The sequence below is a fragment of the Drosophila yakuba genome, chromosome 2R, assembly GCF_016746365.2.
Source record: "Drosophila yakuba strain Tai18E2 chromosome 2R, Prin_Dyak_Tai18E2_2.1, whole genome shotgun sequence".
Classification (NCBI taxonomy): Eukaryota; Metazoa; Arthropoda; class Insecta; order Diptera; family Drosophilidae; genus Drosophila; species Drosophila yakuba.
Window position 1 is genome coordinate 3,698,720 of NC_052528.2, and position 18,966 is coordinate 3,717,685.

Sequence of the window (18,966 nt, forward strand, 5' to 3'; positions counted from 1 at the left end):
CCACAATGTGTTTCATCAAGGAAATGTATTTTTCAATATATCGTCGATTTCAACTTATCCATTCCCACTATGGTGTTAAAATTGTTCAAATTTGTTTAGATATATACCAAAAAATCGGAAACGAAAACTCAATACGCTCAAAAAGCAACGTAATTCAATAACCAGACACGACACGATGGTTGCCAATAAAATTAATGGAGCATTTTAATTTTCAAATAGCATTTAAATGAAAGTTTTTTCTCTTGCAACGAATCGTTGTAGCCCTGAAAAGGGCTTGTTTAAACAAATTTCAGATGTTGAAATCTAAAATTTTGATTGCGAACATGTACTAACTACTGTACTTTTTCACAATTTACTTCTTGGCGGCCGTAGTCTTTGCTTTCGGCTTCTTGGCCGTAGCAGAAACCGCTGCTTTCTTCGCAGTCTTTTTGGGTTTTGCAGACGCCGCTGGCTTTGCCTTTGGGGCTTTGGCTGCTGCAGCCTTCGACTTCGCTGCGGTCGCGGTCGCTTTCGCCTTTGTTGCGGCGGGCTTCGACTTTACGATTCCAGTTTTCTTAGCATCCTTGGCTTTTGCCTTCTCGGTTTTCTTTTTCTCGGCAGTCTTTTTGGTGGCCACAGCCTTCTTAGCCTTGGGCTTTTTGTCAGCAGTCCCAGCGGCAGTTTTTTTGGAGGAAGCACCAGTCTTCTTGGATGCTACCTTCTTGCTTTCCACTTTTTTCTCAGCAGACCACGGCCGATTTTAAGTACTTCTTGATGAATGGAGCTAACTTTTGGGCGTCGCATTTATAAGTGGCAGTGATATATTTTTTTATTGCCAGAAGTGATGAGCCGCCACGTTCCTTTAAATTTTTAATCGAAGCGTCCACCATTTGCTGAGTTGGCGGATGTGACGGCGCCGCATTGGCTTTCTTTGCCTTTGTGCCGGCAGATCCAGATGCCTTTTTTTGGGCCACCTTTTTCTCAACTGTCGCGGATGGGGCAGCCACTGGAGAAGCGGACGTTGCAACTGCAGAATCAGACATTTTTCTTCACTAAGAACACTTTTTTGCTTGAAGTGCAAACTTTTTTTTTAAATATTAAGTGTTTAAAATATTTATTAAAAGTAAGTTTTAATAGTTCTACATTCTTAAATAATTATTTTTTCACTATGAATTTTTCAAATGTTGATATATGGTTTTAGTGACTTTTTAATGTTGATTGAACTTGAATATTCACATTTTTATCTAGAGCAATTTATAAAAAAACATGTTTTTAAATTATAAATCATGAAAATAATTTAGAGATTCCCGAAGTTTATTACATCTTCAACTTTCGACCTTTAGGAAAACCTAAAAGAGGAGCGTCTATTATTGTTTGAGATACTTTATTACTTTATTTAAGTTGACAATGAACTACATAAAAAGTTTGCTCTACGGCATCATTCAGCAATAGTTTTTGATTCTAAAAAATACATATATTGTCAAAAACAATGGATTTTTAATATTTTCTTAAAATAATAACGTGTTTGCTTTAGTAGATTAAAGTTTTCATGCATTTTTATAAATAATTTGTCTAAAATAAATCAATTTCCCTACCATATATCAGCCTTCAAGTAGTATGTCATACAATGTTTTTATTTAATAATAAAATATAAAGCAATCTTTTTTGTATTATCTCTTTCTTTTATATATTAGATATTGAATTTCCCAACGTAATTAACCAATTTCAAAACAAGTTTTTACAGATCTTTTATTTTTTACAGACGGTTTAAGGGGCAGTTTCACTTGCCCCGTACGACCTCTTCAATAATATTTCCAAATTGAGTTAAAACTAAGAAAAAATTTTAATTAACAATCTTTATATTATAGTTTTCTGTTACTTTCTAAATATTGGACTGACCGATATAATTACATTATTTCCAAACTGTCATTCGCAGAATTTTGATTTTTTATAGATGTTTGAAGGTACCACGTTACCTTGCTCCGTATGACTATTTCAGTGTTCTAAAGGAAGTTAGCACTAATAAAAAATATAAAACAACTGTTTTTATATTAACCTTTTCTTTTATTTTATTAATGTTGGGCTAACAATTAAAATAACAATATTTCGATTCTTTCATTAGCAGAATTTCTATTTTTTAGAAATGTTTGAAGTTTCAGTGCCGTTTGCCCCTTATAAACATTTCAATAATATATTCAGCTGAACTTAACACAAAGACAAAATATAGAATATCAATTCTGTTATTATTTTCTATATATAATATTATATTCTAATATATATTCTTTTATAAATAGGCTGCAAAAGAAAAATTTAAATCTCATTGAATGTGGTTTGTGGTCCTGAAAAGGACCGATTGTAGGGCTTTGGCTGCCAATTGAAGCCTTGCCAACTTAAGCACGCTCGCCGCGGATGCGTCGCGCTAATTGGATGTCCTTCGGCATTATGGTGACACGTTTGGCATGAATGGCACACAAGTTGGTATCTTCAAAGAGACCAACCAGATAGGCTTCGCTAGCTTCCTGCAGGGCCATAACAGCCGAGCTCTGGAATCGCAAGTCAGTCTTAAAGTCCTGAGCGATTTCACGCACCAGACGCTGGAAAGGCAGTTTGCGGATCAGAAGCTCTGTGCTCTTTTGGTAGCGACGGATCTCACGCAAGGCCACTGTTCCAGGGCGATAGCGGTGGGGCTTCTTTACACCTCCAGTCGCAGGGGCGCTCTTGCGAGCGGCCTTAGTAGCCAGTTGTTTGCGTGGCGCCTTTCCACCAGTCGATTTACGTGCAGTTTGCTTGGTACGAGCCATTTCCGATTTGAGTTTCACCACAGTTCACGTTCACTACTTCACGTTTCAAAACACAATAAACGATCAGAGCATTTGCTACCTACTTATATAGCAAGCGTGGATGGTGAGAAAGAGAAAGAGAAACAGAGGCCATCTCATTGACGAGCGAGGAACGAAACGAACATATCATTCGTACTCTCTCGGGTTTTTGGCGTTTTACGTATAAATAGAGGCACACAAAAAATGTTGAAATTAGTTCTTCAGTGACTTTTGGACTGTGTGTGTGCAGAATAGTATAAAACAGTGAATAATGACTGGTCGTGGTAAAGGAGGCAAGGGATTGGGAAAAGGTGGCGCCAAGCGTCATCGCAAAGTGCTTCGTGATAACATCCAAGGTATCACGAAGCCTGCTATCCGCCGTTTGGCTCGTCGTGGCGGTGTGAAGCGCATATCTGGACTCATATACGAGGAAACGCGTGGTGTTCTGAAGGTTTTCTTGGAGAACGTAATTCGTGATGCCGTCACCTACACCGAACACGCTAAGAGAAAGACTGTTACAGCCATGGATGTTGTGTACGCTCTGAAGAGGCAAGGCCGCACTCTCTACGGATTTGGCGGTTAAAAAAAAAGTCCTGTACTTTTATTAAGCAATCGGTCCTTTTCAGGACCACCACTAACTTTTTAAAAGGAGGTACATTTTCAAAAAATATTTCCTTTTATTGGTTGGGAATCCCAAGAATGAGGTAGTCCGCTATTGCATCAAACTAAATGTCGATCATTGATTGCTTCTTCAGGTAGACCAAATTGAGAGTATAGTGTGTATATATTGATAGATTCATAACATGGCTTTGTACAGACTGTACTGAATTCAGACACCGTGTGTATATCAACGCATCGTGGAGTGCGAAAAATAAAAAAACTACTTTATATTTTATATAATAGAAAATTTGAAAAATCTTACTGCATATATAAATAAAATATGACAATTCCTAAAATAATTTTTTGTATAATTTATTCAATACAACATAATAGTAACGTAGTTAAAAAATTTTTCAAATCTTTGGTAACAATTTGGTCGTCCTGAAAAGGACGGTTTGATTGATGATTTTATGTACAAGTAGGTATTCAGCTTTTGAAACGTTTAATTTAAGCCTTCTTCTCGGTCTTTTTGGGCAACAGAACAGCCTGAATATTCGGCAAGACTCCACCTTGGGCAATAGTGACGCCGGAGAGCAGCTTGTTTAACTCCTCGTCGTTGCGGATGGCCAGCTGTAAATGACGCGGAATAATTCTAGTCTTCTTGTTGTCACGAGCAGCATTGCCTGCCAACTCGAGAACTTCAGCGGCCAGATATTCCATTACGGCTGCTAGGTAAACTGGAGCGCCTGCACCAACACGCTCGGCGTAGTTGCCCTTCCGGAGCAGACGGTGAATACGGCCCACAGGGAATTGAAGACCGGCACGGTTGGAGCGGGACTTTGCCTTTCCCTTCACTTTGCCACCTTTTCCACGTCCAGACATTTTGCTTTGCGTTTATTTCACTTAGTTCACTTTACACACGGAACACGAATGCTGGCCGAACCCCGGCAGGGAAATATTTATACTTTTTCGTCTGCCAGCGCTTTCAGTTAGGGGTGGGTGACTTAGACCTGAAATGATTGTTCGTAAAAAAGTATAAAAATGAACGCGTTCGGAGCCACATTATGCTAAGTGAATTGTGTTTGTGAAAATATAAGTAAAGTGAATAATGCCGCCGAAAACTAGTGGAAAGGCAGCCAAGAAGGCTGGCAAGGCTCAGAAGAATATCACCAAGACCGACAAGAAAAAGAAGCGCAAGAGGAAGGAGAGCTATGCCATCTACATTTACAAGGTTCTCAAGCAGGTCCATCCTGACACCGGCATTTCATCTAAGGCGATGAGCATCATGAACAGCTTTGTAAATGATATTTTCGAGCGCATTGCTGCCGAGGCGTCTCGTCTGGCTCACTACAACAAGCGCTCGACCATCACCAGTCGAGAAATCCAAACGGCTGTTCGCCTGCTTCTGCCGGGAGAGTTGGCCAAGCATGCTGTCAGTGAGGGAACCAAGGCTGTCACCAAGTACACCAGCTCCAAATAATTTGTTCCTACGAATGCTGCGGACATTAATCCAAAACGGCCCTTTTCAGGGCCACAATGTGTTTCACCAAGGAAATGTATTTTTCAATATATCGTCGATTTCAACTTATCCATTCCCACTATGGGGTTAAAATTGTTCAAATTTGTTTAGATATATACCAAAAAATCGGAAACGAAAACTCAATACGCTCAAAAAGCAACGTAATTCAATAACCAGACACGACGCGATGGTTGCCAATAAAATTAATGGAGCATTTTAATTTTCAAATAGCATTTAAATGAAAGTTTTTTCTCTTGCAACGAATCGTTGTAGCCCTGAAAAGGGCTTGTTTAAACAAATTTCAGATGTTGAAATCTAAAATTTTGATTGCGAACATGTACTAACTACTGTACTTTTTCACAATTTACTTCTTGGCGGCCGTAGTCTTTGCTTTCGGCTTCTTGGCCGTAGCAGAAACCGCTGCTTTCTTCGCAGTCTTTTTGGGTTTTGCAGACGCCGCTGGCTTTGCCTTTGGGGCTTTGGCTGCTGCAGCCTTCGACTTCGCTGCGGTCGCGGTCGCTTTCGCCTTTGTTGCGGCGGGCTTCGACTTTACGATTCCAGTTTTCTTAGCATCCTTGGCTTTTGCCTTCTCGGTTTTCTTTTTCTCGGCAGTCTTTTTGGTGGCCACAGCCTTCTTAGCCTTGGGCTTTTTGTCAGCAGTCCCAGCGGCAGTTTTTTTGGAGGAAGCACCAGTCTTCTTGGATGCTACCTTCTTGCTTTCCACTTTTTTCTCAGCAGACCACGGCCGATTTTAAGTACTTCTTGATGAATGGAGCTAACTTTTGGGCGTCGCATTTATAAGTGGCAGTGATATATTTTTTTATTGCCAGAAGTGATGAGCCGCCACGTTCCTTTAAATTTTTAATCGAAGCGTCCACCATTTGCTGAGTTGGCGGATGTGACGGCGCCGCATTGGCTTTCTTTGCCTTTGTTCCGGCAGATCCAGATGCCTTTTTTTGGGCCACCTTTTTCTCAACTGTCGCGGATGGGGCAGCCACTGGAGAAGCGGACGTTGCAACTGCAGAATCAGACATTTTTCTTCACTAAGAACACTTTTTTTCTTCAGAAAATGGTCCGCGCGCTGTTTGCCAACCTCCCTCGCCCGGATGAGAATCGAGGAGGAGAGCACTTTGACAATACGACTGCTAGCAGTCATTTACTATGTTGATGTTTGCTTGAAGTGCAAACTTTTTTTTTAAATATTAAGTGTTTAAAATATTTATTAAAAGTAAGTTTTAATAGTTCTACATTCTTAAATAATTAGTTTTTCATTATGAATTTTTCAAATGTTGATATATGGTTTTAGTGACTTTTTAATGTTGATTGAACTTGAATATTCACATTTTTATCTAGAGCAATTTATAGAAAAACATGTTTTTAAATTAGAAATCATGAAAATAATTTAGAGATTCCCGAATTTATTACAACTTCAACTTTCGACCTTTAGGAAAACCTAAAAAAGGAGCGTCTATTATTGTTTGAGATACTTTATTACTTGATTTAAGTTGACAATGAACTACATAAAAAGTTTGCTCTACGGCATCATTCAGCAATAGTTTTTGATTCTAAAAAATACATATATTGTCAAAAACAATGGATTTTTAATATTTTCTTAAAATAATAACGTGTTTGCTTTAGTAGATTAAAGTTTTCATGCATTTTTATAAATAATTTGTCTAAAATAAATCAATTTCCCTACCATATATCAGCCTTCATATAGTATGTCATACAATGTTTTTATTTAATAATAAAATATAAAGCAATCTTTTTTGTATTATCTCTTTCTTTTGTATATTAGATATTGAATTTCCCTACGTAATTAACCAATTTCAAAACAAGTTTTTACAGATCTTTTATTTTTTACAGACGGTTGAAGGGGCAGTTCCACTGGCCCCGTACGACCTCTTCAATAATATTCCCAAATTGAGTTAATACTAAGAAAAAATTTTAATTAACAATCTTTATGTTATAGTTTTCTGTTACTTTCTAAATATTGGACTGACCGATATAATTACATTATTTCCAAACTGTCATTCGCAGAATTTTGATTTTTTATAGATGTTTGAAGGTAACGTGGTTCTTGCTCCGTATGACTATTTCAGTGTTCTAAAGGAAGTTAGCACTAATAAAAAATATAAAACAACTGTTTTTATATTAACCTTTTCTTTTATTTTATTAATGTTGGGCTAACAATTAAAATAACAATATTTCGATTCTTTCATTAGCAGAATTTCTATTTTTTAGAAATGTTTGAAGTTTCAGTGCCGTTTGCCCCTTATAAACATTTCAATAATATATTCAGCTGAACTTAACACAAAGACAAAATATAGAATATCAATTCTGTTATTATTTTCTATATATAATATTATATTCTAATATATATTCTTTTATAAATAGGCTGCAAAAGAAAAATTTAAATCTCATTGAATGTGGTTTGTGGTCCTGAAAAGGACCGATTGTAGAGTATGCTAGGGCTTTGGCTGCCAATTGAAGCCTTGCCAACTTAAGCACGCTCGCCGCGGATGCGTCGCGCTAATTGGATGTCCTTCGGCATTATGGTGACACGTTTGGCATGAATGGCACACAAGTTGGTATCTTCAAAGAGACCAACCAGATAGGCTTCGCTAGCTTCCTGCAGGGCCATAACAGCCGAGCTCTGGAATCGCAAGTCAGTCTTAAAGTCCTGAGCGATTTCACGCACCAGACGCTGGAAAGGCAGTTTGCGGATCAGAAGCTCTGTGCTCTTTTGGTAGCGACGGATCTCACGCAAGGCCACTGTTCCAGGGCGATAGCGGTGGGGCTTCTTTACACCTCCAGTCGCAGGGGCGCTCTTGCGAGCGGCCTTAGTAGCCAGTTGTTTGCGTGGCGCCTTTCCACCAGTCGATTTACGTGCAGTTTGCTTGGTACGAGCCATTTCCGATTTGAGTTTCACCACAGTTCACGTTCACTACTTCACGTTTCAAAACACAATAAACGATCAGAGCATTTGCTACCTACTTATATAGCAAGCGTGGATGGTGAGAAAGAGAAAGAGAAACAGAGGCCATCTCATTGACGAGCGAGGAACGAAACGAACATATCATAAGGCAAGGGATTGGGAAAAGGTGGCGCCAAGCGTCATCGCAAAGTGCTTCGTGATAACATCCAAGGTATCACGAAGCCTGCTATCCGCCGTTTGGCTCGTCGTGGCGGTGTGAAGCGCATATCTGGACTCATATACGAGGAAACGCGTGGTGTTCTGAAGGTTTTCTTGGAGAACGTAATTCGTGATGCCGTCACCTACACCGAACACGCTAAGAGAAAGACTGTTACAGCCATGGATGTTGTGTACGCTCTGAAGAGGCAAGGCCGCACTCTCTACGGATTTGGCGGTTAAAAAAAAAGTCCTGTACTTTTATTAAGCAATCGGTCCTTTTCAGGACCACCACTACTTTTTAAAAGGAGGTACATTTTCAAAAAATATTTCCTTTTATTGGTTGGGAACCCAAAATGAGGTAGTCCGCTATTGCATCAAACTAAATGTCGATCATTGATTGCTTCTTCAGGTAGACCAAATTGAGAGTATAGTGTGTATATATTGATAGATTCATAACATGGCTTTGTACAGACTGTACTGAATTCAGACACCGTGTGTATATCAACGCATCGTGGAGTGCGAAAAATAAAAAAACTACTTTATATTTTATATAATAGAAAATTTGAAAAATCTTACTGCATATATAAATAAAATATGACAATTCCTAAAATAATTTTTTGTATAATTTATTCAATACAACATAATAGTAACGTAGTTAAAAAATTTTTCAAATCTTTGGTAACAATTTGGTCGTCCTGAAAAGGACGGTTTGATTGATGATTTTATGTACAAGTAGGTATTCAGCTTTTGAAACGTTTAGTTTAAGCCTTCTTCTCGGTCTTTTTGGGCAACAGAACAGCCTGAATATTCGGCAAGACTCCACCTTGGGCAATAGTGACGCCGGAGAGCAGCTTGTTTAACTCCTCGTCGTTGCGGATGGCCAGCTGTAAATGACGCGGAATAATTCTAGTCTTCTTGTTGTCACGAGCAGCATTGCCTGCCAACTCGAGAACTTCAGCGGCCAGATATTCCATTACGGCTGCTAGGTAAACTGGAGCGCCTGCACCAACACGCTCGGCGTAGTTGCCCTTCCGGAGCAGACGGTGAATACGGCCCACAGGGAATTGAAGACCGGCACGGTTGGAGCGGGACTTTGCCTTTCCCTTCACTTTGCCACCTTTTCCACGTCCAGACATTTTGCTTTGCGTTTATTTCACTTAGTTCACTTACACACGGAACACGAATGCTGGCCGAACCCCGGCAGGGAAATATTTATACTTTTTCGTCTGCCAGCGCTTTCAGTTAGGGGTGGGTGACTTAGACCTGAAATGATTGTTCGTAAAAAAGTATAAAAATGAACGCGTTCAGAGCCACATTATGATAAGTGAATTGTGTTTGTGAAAATATAAGTAAAGTGAATAATGCCGCCGAAAACTAGTGGAAAGGCAGCCAAGAAGGCTGGCAAGGCTCAGAAGAATATCACCAAGACCGACAAGAAAAAGAAGCGCAAGAGGAAGGAGAGCTATGCCATCTACATTTACAAGGTTCTCAAGCAGGTCCATCCTGACACCGGCATTTCATCTAAGGCGATGAGCATCATGAACAGCTTTGTAAATGATATTTTCGAGCGCATTGCTGCCGAGGCGTCTCGTCTGGCTCACTACAACAAGCGCTCGACCATCACCAGTCGAGAAATCCAAACGGCTGTTCGCCTGCTTCTGCCGGGAGAGTTGGCCAAGCATGCTGTCAGTGAGGGAACCAAGGCTGTCACCAAGTACACCAGCTCCAAATAATTTGTTCCTACGAATGCTGCGGACATTAATCCAAAACGGCCCTTTTCAGGGCCACAATGTGTTTCACCAAGGAAATGTATTTTTCAATATATCGTCGATTTCAACTTATCCATTCCCACTATGGGGTTAAAATTGTTCAAATTTGTTTAGATATATACCAAAAAATCGGAAACGAAAACTCAATACGCTCAAAAAGCAACGTAATTCAATAACCAGACACGACGCGATGGTTGCCAATAAAATTAATGGAGCATTTTAATTTTCAAATAGCATTTAAATGAAAGTTTTTTCTCTTGCAACGAATCGTTGTAGCCCTGAAAAGGGCTTGTTTAAACAAATTTCAGATGTTGAAATCTAAAATTTTGATTGCGAACATGTACTAACTACTGTACTTTTTCACAATTTACTTCTTGGCGGCCGTAGTCTTTGCTTTCGGCTTCTTGGCCGTAGCAGAAACCGCTGCTTTCTTCGCAGTCTTTTTGGGTTTTGCAGACGCCGCTGGCTTTGCCTTTGGGGCTTTGGCTGCTGTAGCCTTCGACTTCGCTGCGGTCGCGGTCGCTTTCGCCTTTGTTGCGGCGGGCTTCGACTTTACGATTCCAGTTTTCTTAGCATCCTTGGCTTTTGCCTTCTCGGTTTTCTTTTTCTCGGCAGTCTTTTTGGTGGCCACAGCCTTCTTAGCCTTGGGCTTTTTGTCAGCAGCCCCAGCGGCAGTTTTTTTGGAGGAAGCACCAGTCTTCTTGGATGCTACCTTCTTGCTTTCCACTTTTTTCTCAGCAGACAAAACCCTCGACTTCGCCTTCGGATCCTTATCCTTCTTGGCGGAGGCCGAAAGTTTAAATGATCCAGATGCACCCTTTCCCTTTGTTTGGATAAGCTTTCCATTGACCACGGCCGATTTTAAGTACTTCTTGATGAATGGAGCTAACTTTTGGGCGTCGCATTTATAAGTGGCAGTGATATATTTTTTTATTGCCAGAAGTGATGAGCCGCCACGTTCCTTTAAATTTTTAATCGAAGCGTCCACCATTTGCTGAGTTGGCGGATGTGACGGCGCCGCATTGGCTTTCTTTGCCTTTGTTCCGGCAGATCCAGATGCCTTTTTTTGGGCCACCTTTTTCTCAACTGTCGCGGATGGGGCAGCCACTGGAGAAGCGGACGTTGCAACTGCAGAATCAGACATTTTTCTTCACTAAGAACACTTTTTTTCTTCAGAAAATGGTCCGCGCGCTGTTTGCCAACCTCCCTCGCCCGGATGAGAATCGAGGAGGAGAGCACTTTGACAATACGACTGCTAGCAGTCATTTACTATGTTGATGTTTGCTTGAAGTGCAAACTTTTTTTTTAAATATTAAGTGTTTAAAATATTTATTAAAAGTAAGTTTTAATAGTTCTACATTCTTAAATAATTAGTTTTTCATTATGAATTTTTCAAATGTTGATATATGGTTTTAGTGACTTTTTAATGTTGATTGAACTTGAATATTCACATTTTTATCTAGAGCAATTTATAGAAAAACATGTTTTTAAATTAGAAATCATGAAAATAATTTAGAGATTCCCGAAGTTTATTACAACTTCAACTTTCGACCTTTAGGAAAACCTAAAAAAGGAGCGTCTATTATTGTTTGAGATACTTTATTACTTGATTTAAGTTGACAATGAACTACATAAAAAGTTTGCTCTACGGCATCATTCAGCAATAGTTTTTGATTCTAAAAAATACATATATTGTCAAAAACAATGGATTTTTAATATTTTCTTAAAATAATAACGTGTTTGCTTTAGTAGATTAAAGTTTTCATGCATTTTTATAAATAATTTGTCTAAAATAAATCAATTTCCCTACCATATATCAGCCTTCATATAGTATGTCATACAATGTTTTTATTTAATAATAAAATATAAAGCAATCTTTTTTGTATTATCTCTTTCTTTTGTATATTAGATATTGAATTTCCCTACGTAATTAACCAATTTCAAAACAAGTTTTTACAGATCTTTTATTTTTTACAGACGGTTGAAGGGGCAGTTCCACTGGCCCCGTACGACCTCTTCAATAATATTCCCAAATTGAGTTAAAACTAAGAAAAAATTTTAATTAACAATCTTTATGTTATAGTTTTCTGTTACTTTCTAAATATTGGACTGACCGATATAATTACATTATTTCCAAACTGTCATTCGCAGAATTTTGATTTTTTATAGATGTTTGAAGGTAACGTGGTTCTTGCTCCGTATGACTATTTCAGTGTTCTAAAGGAAGTTAGCACTAATAAAAAATATAAAACAACTGTTTTTATATTAACCTTTTCTTTTATTTTATTAATGTTGGGCTAACAATTAAAATAACAATATTTCGATTCTTTCATTAGCAGAATTTCTATTTTTTAGAAATGTTTGAAGTTTCAGTGCCGTTTGCCCCTTATAAACATTTCAATAATATATTCAGCTGAACTTAACACAAAGACAAAATATAGAATATCAATTCTGTTATTATTTTCTATATATAATATTATATTCTAATATATATTCTTTTATAAATAGGCTGCAAAAGAAAAATTTAAATCTCATTGAATGTGGTTTGTGGTCCTGAAAAGGACCGATTGTAGAGTATGCTAGGGCTTTGGCTGCCAATTGAAGCCTTGCCAACTTAAGCACGCTCGCCGCGGATGCGTCGCGCTAATTGGATGTCCTTCGGCATTATGGTGACACGTTTGGCATGAATGGCACACAAGTTGGTATCTTCAAAGAGACCAACCAGATAGGCTTCGCTAGCTTCCTGCAGGGCCATAACAGCCGAGCTCTGGAATCGCAAGTCAGTCTTAAAGTCCTGAGCGATTTCACGCACCAGACGCTGGAAAGGCAGTTTGCGGATCAGAAGCTCTGTGCTCTTTTGGTAGCGACGGATCTCACGCAAGGCCACTGTTCCAGGGCGATAGCGGTGGGGCTTCTTTACACCTCCAGTCGCAGGGGCGCTCTTGCGAGCGGCCTTAGTAGCCAGTTGTTTGCGTGGCGCCTTTCCACCAGTCGATTTACGTGCAGTTTGCTTGGTACGAGCCATTTCCGATTTGAGTTTCACCACAGTTCACGTTCACTACTTCACGTTTCAAAACACAATAAACGATCAGAGCATTTGCTACCTACTTATATAGCAAGCGTGGATGGTGAGAAAGAGAAAGAGAAACAGAGGCCATCTCATTGACGAGCGAGGAACGAAACGAACATATCATTCGTACTCTCTCGGTTTTTGGCGTTTTACGTATAAATAGAGGCACACAGAAAATGTTGAAATTAGTTCTTCAGTGACTTTCGGACTGTGTGTGTGCAGAATAGTATAAAACAGTGAATAATGACTGGTCGTGGTAAGGAGGCAAGGGATTGGGAAAAGGTGGCGCCAAGCGTCATCGCAAAGTGCTTCGTGATAACATCCAAGGTATCACGAAGCCTGCTATCCGCCGTTTGGCTCGTCGTGGCGGTGTGAAGCGCATATCTGGACTCATATACGAGGAAACGCGTGGTGTTCTGAAGGTTTTCTTGGAGAACGTAATTCGTGATGCCGTCACCTACACCGAACACGCTAAGAGAAAGACTGTTACAGCCATGGATGTTGTGTACGCTCTGAAGAGGCAAGGCCGCACTCTCTACGGATTTGGCGGTTAAAAAAAAGTCCTGTACTTTTATTAAGCAATCGGTCCTTTTCAGGACCACCACTAACTTTTTAAAAGGAGGTACATTTTCAAAAAATATTCCTTTTATTGGTTGGGAACCCCAAGAATGAGGTAGTCCGCTATTGCATCAAACTAAATGTCGATCATTGATTGCTTCTTCAGGTAGTTAGTGTGTATATATTGATAGATTCATAACATGGCTTTGTACAGACTGTACTGAATTCAGACACCGTGTGTATATCAACGCATCGTGGAGTGCGAAAAATAAAAAAACTACTTTATATTTTATATAATAGAAAATTTGAAAAATCTTACTGCATATATAAATAAAATATGACAATTCCTAAAATAATTTTTTGTATAATTTATTCAATACAACATAATAGTAACGTAGTTAAAAAATTTTTCAAATCTTTGGTAACAATTTGGTCGTCCTGAAAAGGACGGTTTGATTGATGATTTTATGTACAAGTAGGTATTCAGCTTTTGAAACGTTTAGTTTAAGCCTTCTTCTCGGTCTTTTTGGGCAACAGAACAGCCTGAATATTCGGCAAGACTCCACCTTGGGCAATAGTGACGCCGGAGAGCAGCTTGTTTAACTCCTCGTCGTTGCGGATGGCCAGCTGTAAATGACGCGGAATAATTCTAGTCTTCTTGTTGTCACGAGCAGCATTGCCTGCCAACTCGAGAACTTCAGCGGCCAGATATTCCATTACGGCTGCTAGGTAAACTGGAGCGCCTGCACCAACACGCTCGGCGTAGTTGCCCTTCCGGAGCAGACGGTGAATACGGCCCACAGGGAATTGAAGACCGGCACGGTTGGAGCGGGACTTTGCCTTTCCCTTCACTTTGCCACCTTTTCCACGTCCAGACATTTTGCTTTGCGTTTATTTCACTTAGTTCACTTTACACACGGAACACGAATGCTGGCCGAACCCCGGCAGGGAAATATTTATACTTTTTCGTCTGCCAGCGCTTTCAGTTAGGGGTGGGTGACTTAGACCTGAAATGATTGTTCGTAAAAAAGTATAAAAATGAACGCGTTCAGAGCCACATTATGATAAGTGAATTGTGTTTGTGAAAATATAAGTAAAGTGAATAATGCCGCCGAAAACTAGTGGAAAGGCAGCCAAGAAGGCTGGCAAGGCTCAGAAGAATATCACCAAGACCGACAAGAAAAAGAAGCGCAAGAGGAAGGAGAGCTATGCCATCTACATTTACAAGGTTCTTAAGCAGGTCCATCCTGACACCGGCATTTCATCTAAGGCGATGAGCATCATGAACAGCTTTGTAAATGATATTTTCGAGCGCATTGCTGCCGAGGCGTCTCGTCTGGCTCACTACAACAAGCGCTCGACCATCACTAGTCGAGAAATCCAAACGGCTGTTCGCCTGCTTCTGCCGGGAGAGTTGGCCAAGCATGCTGTCAGTGAGGGAACCAAGGCTGTCACCAAGTACACCAGCTCCAAATAATTTGTTCCTACGAATGCTGCGGACATTAATCCAAAACGGCCCTTTTCAGGGCCACAATGTGTTTCACCAAGGAAATGTATTTTTCAATATATCGTCGATTTCAACTTATCCATTCCCACTATGGGGTTAAAATTGTTCAAATTTGTTTAATATATACCAAAAAATCGGAAACGAAAACTCAATACGCTCAAAAAGCAACGTAATTCAATAACCAGACACGACGCGATGGTTGCCAATAAAATTAATGGAGCATTTTAATTTTCAAATAGCATTTAAATGAAAGTTTTTTCTCTTGCAACGAATCGTTGTAGCCCTGAAAAGGGCTTGTTTAAACAAATTTCAGATGTTGAAATCTAAAATTTTGATTGCGAACATGTACTAACTACTGTACTTTTTCACAATTTACTTCTTGGCGGCCGTAGTCTTTGCTTTCGGCTTCTTGGCCGTAGCAGAAACCGCTGCTGTCTTCGCAGTCTTTTTGGGTTTTGCAGACGCCGCTGGCTTTGCCTTTGGGGCTTTGGCTGCTGTAGCCTTCGACTTCGCTGCGGTCGCGGTCGCTTTCGCCTTTGTTGCGGCGGGCTTCGACTTTACGATTCCAGTTTTCTTAGCATCCTTGGCTTTTGCCTTCTCGGTTTTCTTTTTCTCGGCAGTCTTTTTGGTGGCCACAGCCTTCTTAGCCTTGGGCTTTTTGTCAGCAGCCCCAGCGGCAGTTTTTTTGGAGGAAGCACCAGTCTTCTTGGATGCTACCTTCTTGCTTTCCACTTTTTTCTCAGCAGACAAAACCCTCGACTTCGCCTTCGGATCCTTATCCTTCTTGGCGGAGGCCGAAAGTTTAAATGATCCAGATGCACCCTTTCCCTTTGTTTGGATAAGCTTTCCATTGACCACGGCCGATTTTAAGTACTTCTTGATGAATGGAGCTAACTTTTGGGCGTCGCATTTATAAGTGGCAGTGATATATTTTTTTATTGCCAGAAGTGATGAGCCGCCACGTTCCTTTAAATTTTTAATCGAAGCGTCCACCATTTGCTGAGTTGGCGGATGTGACGGCGCCGCATTGGCTTTCTTTGCCTTTGTGCCGGCAGATCCAGATGCCTTTTTTTGGGCCACCTTTTTCTCAACTGTCGCGGATGGGGCAGCCACTGGAGAAGCGGACGTTGCAACTGCAGAATCAGACATTTTTCTTCACTAAGAACACTTTTTTTCTTCAGAAAATGGTCCGCGCGCTGTTTGCCAACCTCCCTCGCCCGGATGAGAATCGAGGAGGAGAGCACTTTGACAATACGACTGCTAGCAGTCATTTACTATGTTGATGTTTGCTTGAAGTGCAAACTTTTTTTTTAAATATTAAGTGTTTAAAATATTTATTAAAAGTAAGTTTTAATAGTTCTACATTCTTAAATAATTAGTTTTTCATTATGAATTTTTCAAATGTTGATATATGGTTTTAGTGACTTTTTAATGTTGATTGAACTTGAATATTCACATTTTTATCTAGAGCAATTTATAGAAAAACATGTTTTTAAATTAGAAATCATGAAAATAATTTAGAGATTCCCGAATTTTAATTACAACTTCAACTTTCGACCTTTAGGAAAACCTAAAAAAGGAGCGTCTATTATTGTTTGAGATACTTTATTACTTGATTTAAGTTGACAATGAACTACATAAAAAGTTTGCTCTACGGCATCATTCAGCAATAGTTTTTGATTATAAAAAATACATATATTGTCAAAAACAATGGATTTTTAATATTTTCTTAAAATAATAACGTGTTTGCTTTAGTAGATTAAAGTTTTCATGCATTTTTATAAATAATTTGTCTAAAATAAATCAATTTCCCTACCATATATCAGCCTTCATATAGTATGTCATACAATGTTTTTATTTAATAATAAAATATAAAGCAATCTTTTTTGTATTATCTCTTTCTTTTGTATATTAGATATTGAATTTCCCTACGTAATTAACCAATTTCAAAACAAGTTTTTACAGATCTTTTATTTTTTACAGACGGTTGAAGGGGCAGTTCCACTGGCCCCGTACGACCTCTTCAATAATATTCCCAAATTGAGTTAAAACTAAGAAAAAATTTTAATTAACAATCTTTATGTTATAGTTTTCTGTTACTTTCTAAATATTGGACTGACCGATATAATTACATTATTTCCAAACTGTCATTCGCAGAATTTTGATTTTTTATAGATGTTTGAAGGTAACGTGGTTCTTGCTCCGTATGACTATTTCAGTGTTCTAAAGGAAGTTAGCACTAATAAAAAATATAAAACAACTGTTTTTATATTAACCTTTTCTTTTATTTTATTAATGTTGGGCTAACAATTAAAATAACAATATTTCGATTCTTTCATTAGCAGAATTTCTATTTTTTAGAAATGTTTGAAGTTTCAGTGCCGTTTGCCCCTTATAAACATTTCAATAATATATTCAGCTGAACTTAACACAAAGACAAAATATAGAATATCAATTCTGTTATTATTTTCTATATATAATATTATATTCTAATATATATTCTTTTATAAATAGGCTGCAAAAGAAAAATTTAAATCTCATTGAATGTGGTTTGTGGTCCTGAAAAGGACCGATTGTAGAGTATGCTAGGGCTTTGGCTGCCAATTGAAGCCTTGCCAACTTAAGCACGCTCGCCGCGGATGCGTCGCGCTAATTGGATGTCCTTCGGCATTATGGTGACACGTTTGGCATGAATGGCACACAAGTTGGTATCTTCAAAGAGACCAACCAGATAGGCTTCGCTAGCTTCCTGCAGGGCCATAACAGCCGAGCTCTGGAATCGCAAGTCAGTCTTAAAGTCCTGAGCGATTTCACGCACCAGACGCTGGAAAGGCAGTTTGCGGATCAGAAGCTCTGTGCTCTTTTGGTAGCGACGGATCTCACGCAAGGCCACTGTTCCAGGGCGATAGCGGTGGGGCTTCTTTACACCTCCAGTCGCAGGGGCGCTCTTGCGAGCGGCCTTAGTAGCCAGTTGTTTGCGTGGCGCCTTTCCACCAGTCGATTTACGTGCAGTTTGCTTGGTACGAGCCATTTCCGATTTGAGTTTCACCACAGTTCACGTTCACTACTTCACGTTTCAAAACACAATAAACGATCAGAGCATTTGCTACCTACTTATATAGCAAGCGTGGATGGTGAGAAAGAGAAAGAGAAACAGAGGCCATCTCATTGACGAGCGAGGAACGAAACGAACATATCATTCGTACTCTCTCGGGTTTTTGGCGTTTTACGTATAAATAGAGGCACACAGAAAATGTTGAAATTAGTTCTTCAGTGACTTTCGGACTGTGTGTGTGCAGAATAGTATAAAACAGTGAATAATGACTGGTCGTGGTAAAGGAGGCAAGGGATTGGGAAAAGGTGGCGCCAAGCGTCATCGCAAAGTGCTTCGTGATAACATCCAAGGTATCACGAAGCCTGCTATCCGCCGTTTGGCTCGTCGTGGCGGTGTGAAGCGCATATCTGGACTCATATACGAGGAAACGCGTGGTGTTCTGAAGGTTTTCTTGGAGAACGTAATTCGTGATGCCGTCACCTACACCGAACACGCTAAGAGAAAGACTGTTACAGCCATGGATGTTGTGTACGCTCTGAAGAGGCAAGGCCGCACTCTCTACGGATTTGGCGGTTAAAAAAAAAGTCCTGTACTTTTATTAAGCAATCGGTCCTTTTCAGGACCACCACTAACTTTTTAAAAGGAGGTACATTTTCAAAAAATATGTCCTTTTATTGGTTGGGAACCCCAAGAATGAGGTAGTCCGCTATTGCATCAAACTAAATGTCGATCATTGATTGCTTCTTCAGGTAGACCAAATTGAGAGTATAGTGTGTATATATTGATAGATTCATAACATGGCTTTGTACAGACTGTACTGAATTCAGACACCGTGTGTATATCAACGCATCGTGGAGTGCGAAAAATAAAAAAACTACTTTATATTTTATATAATAGAAAATTTGAAAAATCTTACTGCATATATAAATAAAATATGACAATTCCTAAAATAAT

The 18,966-nt window shown here is 39.4% G+C and overlaps 11 protein-coding genes and 2 pseudogenes across 11 annotated transcripts; 6 read left to right on the forward strand and 7 right to left on the reverse strand.

The window, feature by feature from the left end:
* Positions 1-352: 352 nt before the first annotated feature.
* Positions 353-1,022, reverse strand: LOC6540440 (histone H1). Its single transcript, XM_039372321.1, has 2 exons — positions 867-1,022; positions 353-718 (listed from the first exon to the last, which is right to left on the reverse strand). Exons 1-2 carry the CDS (start codon positions 1,020-1,022, stop codon positions 353-355), a joined length of 522 nt encoding a protein of 173 aa, XP_039228255.1.
* Positions 1,023-2,332: 1,310 nt separating this feature from the next.
* On the reverse strand, positions 2,333-7,899 carry LOC120321049 (annotated as a pseudogene).
* LOC26535638 (histone H4) lies at positions 3,015-3,426 on the forward strand. The gene has a single exon (XM_039373407.1). It carries the CDS (start codon positions 3,070-3,072, stop codon positions 3,379-3,381), a length of 312 nt encoding a protein of 103 aa, XP_039229341.1. The 5' UTR covers positions 3,015-3,069; the 3' UTR covers positions 3,382-3,426.
* Positions 3,841-4,342, reverse strand: LOC120321240 (histone H2A). Its single transcript, XM_039373402.2, has one exon. The coding sequence runs from the start codon at positions 4,278-4,280 to the stop codon at positions 3,906-3,908; it is 375 nt and encodes a 124-aa protein (XP_039229336.1). The 5' UTR covers positions 4,281-4,342; the 3' UTR covers positions 3,841-3,905.
* On the forward strand, positions 4,465-4,927 carry LOC120321241 (histone H2B). Its single transcript, XM_039373403.2, has one exon. It carries the CDS (start codon positions 4,507-4,509, stop codon positions 4,876-4,878), a length of 372 nt encoding a protein of 123 aa, XP_039229337.1. The 5' UTR covers positions 4,465-4,506; the 3' UTR covers positions 4,879-4,927.
* An 850-nt stretch (positions 7,900-8,749) lies between the features above and the next one.
* Positions 8,750-9,244, reverse strand: LOC6540563 (histone H2A). The gene has a single exon (XM_002087313.4). It carries the CDS (start codon positions 9,187-9,189, stop codon positions 8,815-8,817), a length of 375 nt encoding a protein of 124 aa, XP_002087349.3. The 5' UTR covers positions 9,190-9,244; the 3' UTR covers positions 8,750-8,814.
* A 113-nt stretch (positions 9,245-9,357) lies between these two features.
* LOC120321242 (histone H2B) lies at positions 9,358-9,835 on the forward strand. Its single transcript, XM_039373404.2, has one exon. It carries the CDS (start codon positions 9,415-9,417, stop codon positions 9,784-9,786), a length of 372 nt encoding a protein of 123 aa, XP_039229338.1. The 5' UTR covers positions 9,358-9,414; the 3' UTR covers positions 9,787-9,835.
* Positions 9,836-10,101: 266 nt separating this feature from the next.
* LOC6539221 (histone H1) lies at positions 10,102-11,007 on the reverse strand. Its single transcript, XM_002086086.4, has one exon. The coding sequence runs from the start codon at positions 10,964-10,966 to the stop codon at positions 10,190-10,192; it is 777 nt and encodes a 258-aa protein (XP_002086122.2). The 5' UTR covers positions 10,967-11,007; the 3' UTR covers positions 10,102-10,189.
* Positions 11,008-13,120: 2,113 nt separating this feature from the next.
* On the forward strand, positions 13,121-13,487 carry LOC120321246 (annotated as a pseudogene).
* Positions 13,488-13,889: 402 nt separating this feature from the next.
* Positions 13,890-14,390, reverse strand: LOC120321239 (histone H2A). The gene has a single exon (XM_039373401.2). It carries the CDS (start codon positions 14,327-14,329, stop codon positions 13,955-13,957), a length of 375 nt encoding a protein of 124 aa, XP_039229335.1. The 5' UTR covers positions 14,330-14,390; the 3' UTR covers positions 13,890-13,954.
* A 117-nt stretch (positions 14,391-14,507) lies between these two features.
* LOC120321243 (histone H2B) lies at positions 14,508-14,976 on the forward strand. Its single transcript, XM_039373405.2, has one exon. The coding sequence runs from the start codon at positions 14,556-14,558 to the stop codon at positions 14,925-14,927; it is 372 nt and encodes a 123-aa protein (XP_039229339.1). The 5' UTR covers positions 14,508-14,555; the 3' UTR covers positions 14,928-14,976.
* A 265-nt stretch (positions 14,977-15,241) lies between these two features.
* Positions 15,242-16,147, reverse strand: LOC120321237 (histone H1-like). Its single transcript, XM_039373399.1, has one exon. The coding sequence runs from the start codon at positions 16,104-16,106 to the stop codon at positions 15,330-15,332; it is 777 nt and encodes a 258-aa protein (XP_039229333.1). The 5' UTR covers positions 16,107-16,147; the 3' UTR covers positions 15,242-15,329.
* A 2,065-nt stretch (positions 16,148-18,212) lies between these two features.
* On the forward strand, positions 18,213-18,634 carry LOC120321245 (histone H4). Its single transcript, XM_039373408.1, has one exon. It carries the CDS (start codon positions 18,278-18,280, stop codon positions 18,587-18,589), a length of 312 nt encoding a protein of 103 aa, XP_039229342.1. The 5' UTR covers positions 18,213-18,277; the 3' UTR covers positions 18,590-18,634.
* Positions 18,635-18,966: the final 332 nt, after the last annotated feature.